Source organism: Stegastes partitus, unplaced genomic scaffold (genome assembly GCF_000690725.1).
Source record: "Stegastes partitus isolate 25-593 unplaced genomic scaffold, Stegastes_partitus-1.0.2 Scaffold25, whole genome shotgun sequence".
In the NCBI taxonomy this organism is placed as follows: domain Eukaryota; kingdom Metazoa; phylum Chordata; class Actinopteri; family Pomacentridae; genus Stegastes; species Stegastes partitus.
In genome coordinates, this window is record NW_007577756.1 from 914,356 (window position 1) to 925,367 (window position 11,012).

The window sequence follows — 11,012 nt, forward strand, 5'->3', positions numbered from 1 at the left end:
TTCAACAAAATATTACTTTACGGGTCCAATCATGCTTGTTTGCTTATTTCTTATAAATACTTCTGTTGAACCACAATTCAAAAGCAACGTCATGATTTTCATTCAATTTTAATTTATTATTACATTTGTCAATTTCAACTTATTGCAGTGACAGCTGTTTTTTTCCTTCTTTAATGGGAGGGTATGGATACATTTGAGTACCATTTGAAATGGTTCTACAGCATTCATGTCACACAAACAGCACCTGATGCAGCGGTTCTTTAATGAGTTAAACCAAAGAGTTCAGCGAACTGCTATTTGTGTCCATCACTGACCTGAGCTGCACACTGTGGCTGCTTACCGGATGGAGAAATGCTGATAGGAAGACAAGTGATGCCTCCACTGACAAGAATGTTGGAGATCAAGAAGAATCTAAGAATCGCCACAAAGACCATCCTGGTGAATCTGACAGGTTCCTGTTGCAACATCTCAAGATCAGCAGAGACGAGGCTGGACTCCATGAACACTGACCAGGGAGGAGTCTCTTGTCCCAGACAGACACACAGAAGCTCACCTGGACAAATAAGGAAGTCTTTGATGGTCAGTTCTGTGGTAAAAAATTGAGTTGTTTGGACGAAAGGGACCAACGAAAGAAGAAGTATTCAACCCCTAGATCACCATCCCCGCGGTCAAGCACAGTGTCGAGAATGTGAAGCTTTGGGGTGTTTTTCAGCCAATGGGCTGGAAAACCTTGTTCAAATAAACATGAGGAAAAGATTCTGGAGGAAAACATCAGGCACTCTGCAGAAAGAAAACATGGCCTTGGGCAGCACTGGACCTTCCAGCAAGACAGTGATCTGAAACATTCAGCCAAAGTGGGCAGGAAATGGTTAACAGCAACTAATATCTACAGTTTGGAGTCCAGATCTGGGTTCTATGATAGCAATGAAGTCTTGCAACCTCAGAGATCATCACAGAGAGGAACAACATCCCAGTGGAGACAAACAGGAAGCTTGTTAGCAGTTATAAGAACTGTTGGAGGCAAATAAAAGCTCCGTCATTAACTACTGAGAAATGGTATGAATATTTCTAGACAGGGTGTTTGAAGGGAAAAAAAAAAAAAAAAAAGACAATATAGAACTAATTAAAATACATCATTACCATCACACAATGACAACACAATGTCTTGCTCTCATTTACTGGTGTCATTTCCAGCCCATAAATCAAAATTAGGCACGAGTGAGAAAATCTGTGAGAAGTTTTTTTTAACCAAGTGGACCAAATATCAGGAACACTTTCAAATATAAAGCAGTTCAGCGCCGCCGCCACCAACCGCTATCACCTAACAGGAAGCAGAATCATTGCCTGATGGACTAAAACTGAAAATGTAGAAGCCTCCTAAAAGCAGAGTTTATGGCAGAGCTGTTCTTTTGTGTTGGATTACTTTAAATTTCACTTGCCTTAAGTCTATAGTGTTTGGTGAGTTGCTGTTTACTATTTTAACAGATTAGTACTCTTCAAAATAAAACATAGCAGTGTTCAGTTTAGCTACCTAAAACATAACATTCCAAAAAATATTTTTAAAAAAAATAAAAAAAAAAGTAAAATAGAAATGTCAGATCATATGAATTTCACCTCCTGCATCTCACCTGGTCACTTATGGACTAAAGTGGAAAGGCAAAAAAACAAAGACTTAAAACCAGAAAAACATCACAAAAACTTTTCTTTTAAAGTGATTCTGCAAAAATACAAAGTGGGTATAATATATAAAATGCAATGAAATTTCTTTTTAAACATACAGTTTTGGGAATTTTTTCTTTTTACTGTACATATATTTCTTTAACGTACACAAAAGTATAACTAAAGTTACAAATATGCTGTGAATTGATATGTCTAACGTTAAATAACCTGTGAAAAACCATACAATTTCCATTCGAATATAAGAAATATTTCCTTTATTAGATGAAATTGTTAAATTTAAGATTAATGGAAGTATATTTCTGAAATTGTTTACAATTAGTGTCAGTCACCAGAGAAGGAAGTATTGGATCTGTGACTTTTGTTTGCTAAATGCGAGATATGTTGTATAATTCCAAAGGTTTTCACAACAAAAATGCATTGAAATATGTTTTCCTCAATGTATGCTATCTATAAACATGTGTTTATCATCTATCTAGTTACATATATTACAGGTAATTTAATTGTTTTTACACATTTGAATTTACTTTATTAGACATAAAAGAAAGCCTCTATGGTTTCATGTAAAATCAAGGCTAGAAAATGTATTTTATTGTGAAATATTCTAAAAAAGATGGTTCTTTATGTTATTTGACGGTGTATTTTTCTTGCTCCCACTGCTGAAATATTACCCTTTTTTTAATCTTATCTTCTCTTCTAATCTGTTTCTCCCATGTAATAAAGTGACAATGAGCATTAACAAAAGGTAAAATAAAAAATACATCCAAACTGTGTAAATACAGATACAGTAACTGCCCTCATTACCTTTGCAGAGTCATTGTGATCTGTTGCTTCTTAAAACCTCTGCAACACAAGACACGCAGTCAGTGGATTTTCAAAATAGCTTTTGCTCCAGTTAAGAAACCACATGAAAAGCATTTCTATTTTTTTTCCCCTCAAACATCTGTTATTAAAGCTATTAAAAGGAAGCATGCAAGAAAAGTCAAACAATAGGGCTTGAGCCTGAGCTGCCACTAGGAGTCAGTAGAGAGAGAGAGAGAGAGAGAGGGTGAAGTGATGGGTTTGCAGGTCAGGTAATAAACTATATGAGCTTATTAAATAGGCTTCACTGTATGCTGAGGCCTTCATGCAGGAGCTGGATGTTGTTTTGTTTTTACTATGCAGTAATAAGCAGCTCAATCAGATAACATACAAGAACAAACTTACCAACAGTGTTTGTATGCTGGTAACCAAATCCACAGTTTTCGTACGGGGGCTGCATCTGATGAGCTGCACTGCAATTAAAACTTGTTGTGTTGTCAATAAAACGATACAGACTTTAAGTGAAAATAGCTTTATTATCTTGAGTAAAAAAAAAAAAAAAAGAAAGAAAGAAATTTGTATTTATTTTTAACATATATGAACTGTAACATCCAGAATATGCCGATAATGCCCCCCAAAAACAACTCTGGAGCAACAACAAAGTGCAGTGCGTGTGCAGTTAACACAATGAATTTTTCAAGTAGTCGAGCAAATAAGGGAACTGAGGTCAATCAAACTCTGGAGATGACCTACTCACCTTTGTTCAAAAGTTGTTTTTTTTTCATCAACAAATGATTTTTAAAGAAAAATGGATACACGTATGTAACAGAGACATACGAACCAATGCTGTGTCTATATTTAGTGTATTTCTGGATTAACTGAAACGTGGTGACGATTCACTGAATGGGACACCTTAAAGACGAGAACCGAACACTGCACATTTCAGAACAACACAGTGACATTGGAACTGCAGTGAATAGATGCATGAAGTAGCTTCTCAACTGTCGACTGTAGAACGACGCATCCAAATTTGAAAAGTGCAGAAGTACAAGAAATATTACATCCAGGTTTGTTTTTATGACAGTGCCTCACCCCAATCATTCCAAATTCAAGAGTGCGTTAGTGCAGACATTTATCAAATGCTAATTTGTATTTTATGTACCGTTTATTTTCCCCCCTCACAATTCAACATCCAGTTTTTTGTTTGTTTGCTTGTTTTAGAGCATATAGAAGACTGTTTTGTGCTCAGGACAGAACGGTTCAGGTTGTTAACAGAGATCTCAAGCAGGTGTCACTGTCCCGATTCGTCTCAGTTGACTTTTAGTCCATGTTGAGCTCAAACGTAGTCATGATGTCGCGCTGCAAAGTCATGTCAATACCACACATCTATAAAAAGAGAAAGAACAGTTGTTGAAATGCCATTTACACTAATACCACAACAAACGACGCAAATGTTTTAACTACAACGCAGACAAAGCTACTCACAGCCTCTCGCCTGCGACGCTCTTGCTCCTTCTTGCGGGCAATCTCTCGCTCCCTGTCCACAGGGAGCTGTGTGGGTGGAGGTTGTGTTTCGTTGGGAGACTTTTCCTGCTTGATGTGTCTGAGAGCATCCACGATCGCTTCTGCGCAAACGCTTTCTGGCAAATCAGGATCTTCTTTGACAGGCTGTGGGTTTTGTTCTGCTTTACATGGGCCTGGTAGGCTAGAAGGAGAACGTACTTGTTACTTGGAGGTTGATCCTTAAACAATCTAGTTCTTCAAAATACTGGAAATAACTGGAAATGAAATACTTTGTTTTTCTGAAAAATACAAGAATTTTTACAAGAGGATTTGAATAACTACGAGGTGTGTCAGAAAAGTTTCACGACTGGTGTCACAAAAGATATATTTCAAATCCAAACTACAAGTTTTCCCCTTCCAAGTAATCCCCCTGGAGTCTAACACACTTCTCCAGGCTTCTCTTCATGCTACCATTCACTCCTGGAAGGATTCTTCCAGGACCCTCCTCAGCTCCATCATCACAGCCATCTTCATGTCATCCACATCTTCAAAACGGGTCCCCTTGATGACCCCCTTGAGCTTGGGGAAGAGGAAACAATCCCACGTGGCCAGGTGGGGTGAGTAGGGAGGTTGCTCCAGCACGGAGATGTTCTTCTCAGCCAGGAACTGTGGGATGCTCAGGACATTGTGAGCAGGCGCGTTGTCATGGTGAAGCAGCCACCACTTGTCCTGCCACAACTCTCACCTCTTCTGAATGTAGCAAACGCCGCAGGATCTCTTTGTAGACGTGCTGGTTGATCGTCTGAAGGGGAAAACTCATAGCTTGGGTTTGAAATATATCTGTTGTGACACCAGTCCTGGAACTTTTCTGACACACCTTGTATTTGAAAAAAATGAATCCTTCTAGAATGACTAGGGTGATTCTAATGTGCAAAGAAACTTAAAAAATATTTGTCAAAAAAAAAAGACTTTACAGTTAAGAAGTTTTTTGAGTGCACAAAGTTTTGAACCTTTCTCATTACATAGAACGCTGGCAAAGGCATTTTTGCATTTGATGGGACGAAGGACTTTCTTTGCACTCATTATACAGAGCTTTGCAGTGCTGATTTAAGTGGTCAATGCAGCAATAAGTGCAAAACGCTGATGACAGAGTACCTGTTTTTGATCAACAACATCCTTTTGGTAGCCAAAATATTTCCATACTACTGACTATGCGCATATTCAAATGTCGACGCTGAAATGATATATCATGCAGCCCTTTGCCATCTTTTAAACTTAGTCTAAGGGCAAATGGAAAATGATTTAATTATAGTATGTAAGTGTATTCATTTAATTTCAGCCACACATTTCATGCATTCACTGTTTCTGTGCAAACACCTGCTCTTTTCAGGAGTCTCCCGCTCCTTGTTTTCATCCGTCGGTTTCTTCTTCAGAGCCTTTTCGCGCTCTTCCTTCTCTATGGCGGCCTTACGGAACTGCTGGAAGCTCTCTTTGGAGGACTTGATTGCAGTCGGGGTGACTGACTGTCTCACCAGTCTCGCCCAAGACTCAGCGTTTTTCAGCACGATGTCCTGAGCAAGAAAAACCACCGTGTTCATCTGCAATTCATTTCAAAAGTGGTGGGTGTTTGTTGGCACCAATTAGAAAGAACTTTAAAGCTGCCTTAATTAGTTTTTGGCCACTAAAGGGCAGAAAAACACTAAAAGAGATTTATCATACTTGGATGCCTTCTTGTAATTGAAAGAAATTGAATTTTGTTTGCATTAATAAACTAATATATGCACCATTTTATGAAATAGCAAAAGCAAAAATAACCACAAACTCAAAAAATATATATTAAAAACATAAAATAAAAGCAATTAGCAGTTTTAAAATCACAACAGTTTTCTGGAAAGGAAGCTGAACAACACTAACCTTTTTGGGAATCTGTGTTTTTTCTTCTTCAGCAGGACAGGTGGAAGGTACATTAGCCTCTTGACTTTCAGTTAAGTCCTCAGGGTCTCTGAAATCTGGAACAATTAGTTTAAAAACAAGTCCTCAATTCAAGTATTTGCCAATAAAAAATGTCAAAGCACATGTTTTTTAGGCTACTTACTGGGCTTCGCCTCATCTTTGGACTGCAGCGGACTGTCTCTGAGAGGGGACAGCACTGGGCCCTGTTGGAAGGTTGAAAGGTGAGACTCATTTAAAATAGTCCAAACAAACAGAACAACTACATGACAATGACACTGTAAAATGCACATAAATAATAAAAATGGCATACAATTGTGAGCGTAACATGGACCTGCTATAATGAACTGCTACTATAGTTTAAGTTGCTTTTGGATCTTTTTCTTTGCTTTTCTGATAGACCTCGATTGAAATTTGAAAACATGAGTAAACAGCAGGGTTGTTGCTGGTTTTCAGAACTCAGAATAACATAAAGTAACTCGGAAATGTGGAGATTTTTGTTGGTCTTTCAGTGATTGTAGGCCCTCTGATAGTTTACGGATGCCTGGTTCGGGTAAGCGCTGATGAGGCAGTGTCGTCAAAACGTATAACTGAAATAACGATCCTTGGCTAGGTACTTCAGGTCCCAAAAAAGTTCTACAAGGAGGAGAAAATCTCCCAACAGTCGTCAGAGTCTGATGTGAATGTTTATCCAAAACAGAGGCTGCACGAACAAACATGAGCAAAATCTCGAGACCTGGCTGGCTAACAATGCATTACATGTCCTTATATACTTGCGAACTTCGTCCAACTCCCTCCTACCGTGGAAAAACCCCAACCTGATTTCTGTGATACCCATCAGAGAGTCCGTAGTCAGTATTATTTCCTGCTTAGCACAGCGTAATCCAAGACTCTGTTGCTACGCTGGGTTCCTGCTTGCCCCCCCCCAGTGGTGGGCTTCTTACGACTTTCTGGATGCCATCTTTACTGGGTAATTTCCAGGCCATGGTGTCCTTATCTGAACTGGCAGCGCGGGGGAGAGTGCATGCGTGTCAGGCCTGCCAGCAGGTCTCAGGCTTCTGTAGATTTTCATTAGGTTGGGTTTTGTCCACAGGTTTGTCCAGTCTATTCATAACTTTTGTCTTGTTTGCACATGATATTATTTACTCACATTATTTCTTTATGCTTAATGTTTACACATCACATTTTAGTCTTACATTTACCTAACTTCTCTAATTGTATCTTTAGGTTTTAAAAAAAAAATGTAATTCTTGTCTTTTGTTCAATTCTAAAAATCCCACAACAGATGCCAGCAGAGTCCATGTCTGTGTTGATGCCAGCAACTGATTTACCTCCTGATGGACTGCTGGCAGTAAATGAGAGACCTTGACTACTCACTAAGCAACCTTGGCTACTCATTCACAATCCAAAAGGAACATTAACTTTCTGAACACCAAAACCCACGAAAATTTGCCAAAAACAATCAGTTTGTGTGATTCTGTAACAAAGTGAAAAATTCAGCGCTCCGAGGTGCAACCGTGAAGCCGTCGGTGACTCAGCAGTGAGCAACAGGAACATGAGAAAATTTCTAGGAGTTTTTAGTTGAACTGGCTGCACTTACACACAACAAACAAACATGTAGAACAAATTTAAAATGTAGCAGCATGAATACACACAATTTTCCCACAGTATTAGCAGCACAAGTGGGCACTTGGAAAACTACTGCAAACATCTGCAGTCGTTGGACACTGTGCATCATTGTGCTCTGAGGTTCGTTACAGGATGTAAACGCCTTACTCATCACTGTACTTTGTATGAAAGGTCTAGCTGGCCACCTGTGAATGAAAGGAGAAATACTCATTGGCTGAATTTTATTTCTAAAATTCTTTTTTGCTCTGTCAAAGAAATTATTCCTTGAAGGCAAGAGATGTTTTTCTTTTGACCGTTCCACATGTCTGCACTTAACTGCCCCTACTGCATGGAATAAGCTGCAGAAAGACCTAAACCTCCATCCATCCATTATCTATACTCCACTTAATCCTCACTAGGGTCACGGGGGGCTGGAGTCTATCCCAGCTGACTCAGGGGGAAGGCAGGGGACACCTGGACAGGTCACCAGTCTATCACAGGGCTACACTTAGAGACAGACAACCAAGCACACTCACACCTACGGACAATCTAGAATCACCAATTAACCTCAATATGTTTTTGGACTGTGTGGGAGGAAGCCGGAGAACCCGGAGAGAACCCACGCTGCACGGGGGAGAACATGCAAACTCCACACAGAAAGATCCCGGGTGTCCTCGCGAACTGGTGACCTTCTTGCTGCGAGGCAACGGTGCTAACCACCGAGCCACCTTGCAACCCAGACCTAAACCTGCCAGACCTACCTGCACCTGAAGCACTTAGCAAAATTCTACGAGAAAAGAGAAAACAAGTCAGTGCTCATGTTTTTGATTTGTTGTGTACTTTAACTCCTGCACTTTAAAATTCCAAAATTTGCACTTTTTTCCAGGATGTTTTCAATTTGTAAAATTTTAATTAAATTAAATTTTATTTGTATTGCGCAGTTTAGAACTCATAATCAACTCATGTAATTTCATATATCTGAACATTTCATCTGTCTCTCTGTAACGGTTTTTAATTATCTTGTTATATATATTTTGACGTGTGCTACTACCTTCTTGGCCAGGTCACCCTTGTAAAAGAGACCCTCGATCTCAATGGGTCTTAACTGATCTTGAACTGGTGAGTCATGCTTTTATGTCATCTTGTTTAGATTATTGCAATTCTCTTTTTACTTGTTTTAACAAATCTGTTCTAAATCGCCTCCAACTGGTTCAAAATGCTGCAGCAAGGCTTTTAACAAGATCCAACAGACGGACTCACATTATGCATGGTTTGTACTCCCTGCACTGGCTCCCCATTAAATTTTGAATAGATTTTAAAATTCTAGTTATGACTTTTAGAGCCTTGCATGGCCAAGCCCCTAAATACATCTGTGATCTGCTGTGCCCCTACTCCTCGGGCCAGAACCTCCTCATGGTCCCAAAGACCCGCTTTAAAACCAGAGGTGACTTGTCCTTTCAGGCTGTTGCTCCTAAATTGTTCCTCAGTCCCTCCGTAAAACAGACTCTGTTGATTTGTTTAAAAAGCAGCTGAAGACACATTTGTTTAGACAAGCTTTTAGCTGATAGGATTTGTGTTGGCTTGCTTTTTATCTACATTCTGTACCCTATACTGTTTATACTATGTTGTCTTGTGTGAAGCACTTTGTGATTTTATTCTGTGGAAGATGTTATATAAATAAAGTTCTTCTTCTTCTTCTTCACCAGGTTAAATAAAGGTTAAATTAAATTTAAAAATGTAACTATTTTTCTCCCCAATTTGTGGAAAATAAATAATGAAAGAAACTCAACTTAAGTTTTAGTGTTTTTTATGATTTATGGCATATCAAGTGTAATACTGCAAAAAAGACATTTCAGATTTCTTCCTCTTTCCAGCCATGGCTGTGCTGTTTCCACAGAGGTTTCAGCCTTACAGTGAAAAACGAGCCCACAGTGAGGAAAAATGTGACAGGAGCAAAAAGTGCCCCAAAACGTCCTGTAGTTCAGAAGGTTAAAGGGCCCAGTTTGAGGCCAGTATATCATAACGAGATTCATCAAGTCTGTACAAGAAATGCTGTCTTCGAAACAAGCTGTGCGTAATTTTGCCGTTTCATCGAAAGTACCTCAAATCTGGCAGCAGCCCAGTCCAGTGAGACTCCAGGAGACGCCATGGGAGATAAAAGGGCAGACAAATCTGTCAAACAGGAAATGACAGGAATTGATCTTCGATACATCATCACCGTATGAGAGGCAAGAAGCTTCTGTACGTTTATATCAACATGCAGTACAGTGTAGCCAACTAAAGGCAACTAGAAGCAGCATGAGAGTCAGTGGATGTTAATCAGTGATGAGGATCTACTGGCAGCACAAAGGAATAAGGAATCTTGTTGAGAGAGTTTTGATAAAGAGGCTGACAAAGACTGACCAAAACTGGGCTGGCATGAGAATAAAGTTCCAATTTTACTGTCTCAAAGGTTTTAGTTCAGCATCATAGAGAAAAAAACTGAAAAATTCAAGTTTAAGCACAGGATGAGCCATGCTAAGGTTTAATCTCTTCCATTTTCCTGATCCTGTAAATTGCTTTAAGTAAAATAATGTGCACCTTCTAAACAAATCTTCAGATAAGAGACAAAAAGGGTGGACTGAGTATCACCTGGAGGGGATAAAGTCGGCTCATCACAGGTCTGGTCTGCATTCTGTTGTGTTGCTTGGCCTTTACTCTCTGCTAACGAGGGCTGCACCGGAGGAGGAGCAGGCTGACTGATCTTGACGGAGTGGTTTGTCAAATCTTTTATCACCGACGGCTGCTTTTTAACAGCAGCGTGTGCCACCTTTGCCTTGAAGAGAAATGACATTCTTGCTTTTCATTGTAACCAACGAGTTTACAGTAAGCAAATAGTCAATGTACTTACCTTTTTAACAACCTTTTGGCAAGGGTCTTTGGATTTAGATTTCTGCTTCTTTGCTTTTGGCGCTGAAAAACATGCATAATAATACTTCACAGCCAATAGACTCAGGCATCAGACCTTTATCCTCCAAACAGCTGTTTTCAAATATAAAACATTTCACAGTGTTTCTGTTCAGTGGTCTCGGGTGTGATATGTGATATGACAAACAAATCCTGTGTGTTACAGCATCCCTTCAAAACAACCACTATGCAATTTGTAAAGATGAGTTGTTTATAGAATAATCCAAAAACATGAATGTACCTCAAGATTTTGTACATTAAACGGACAAATTGTTATAAAGTGAATGTCTAAAGTTCTGATGGGCCAATGTTTCCCTGCAGATGTTCATATTTGTAGGAATGCAGTGTGGGCATCTTGCATTCTGAAGTAGATGTGTGAAGAGTTTGTCTATCCATTCATCCATCCATCCATTATCTATACACCGCTTAATCCTCACTAGGGTTGTAGGGGACTGGAGTCTATCCCAGCTGACTCAGGGCGAAGGCAGGGGACACCTGGACAGGTCACCAGTCTATCACAGGGCTAC

The 11,012-nt window shown here is 39.5% G+C and overlaps 1 protein-coding gene across 1 annotated transcript in view; it reads right to left on the bottom strand.

Moving 5' to 3' along the window:
- Nucleotides 1–2,994: 2,994 nt before the first annotated feature.
- The window catches only part of brdt (bromodomain, testis-specific), a 15,017-nt gene continuing 6,999 nt past the window's right edge, over nucleotides 2,995–11,012 (bottom strand). The window contains exons 12-19 of the mRNA XM_008297195.1: nucleotides 10,430–10,482; nucleotides 10,171–10,354; nucleotides 9,641–9,711; nucleotides 6,077–6,137; nucleotides 5,896–5,990; nucleotides 5,359–5,579; nucleotides 3,964–4,183; nucleotides 2,995–3,864 (exon numbers count right to left, since the gene is read on the bottom strand). Coding sequence (XP_008295417.1) covers nucleotides 3,799–3,864; nucleotides 3,964–4,183; nucleotides 5,359–5,579; nucleotides 5,896–5,990; nucleotides 6,077–6,137; nucleotides 9,641–9,711; nucleotides 10,171–10,354; nucleotides 10,430–10,482 — 971 coding nt within the window. The 3' untranslated portion in view covers nucleotides 2,995–3,798. The remainder of the gene's footprint in view (nucleotides 3,865–3,963; nucleotides 4,184–5,358; nucleotides 5,580–5,895; nucleotides 5,991–6,076; nucleotides 6,138–9,640; nucleotides 9,712–10,170; nucleotides 10,355–10,429; nucleotides 10,483–11,012) is intronic.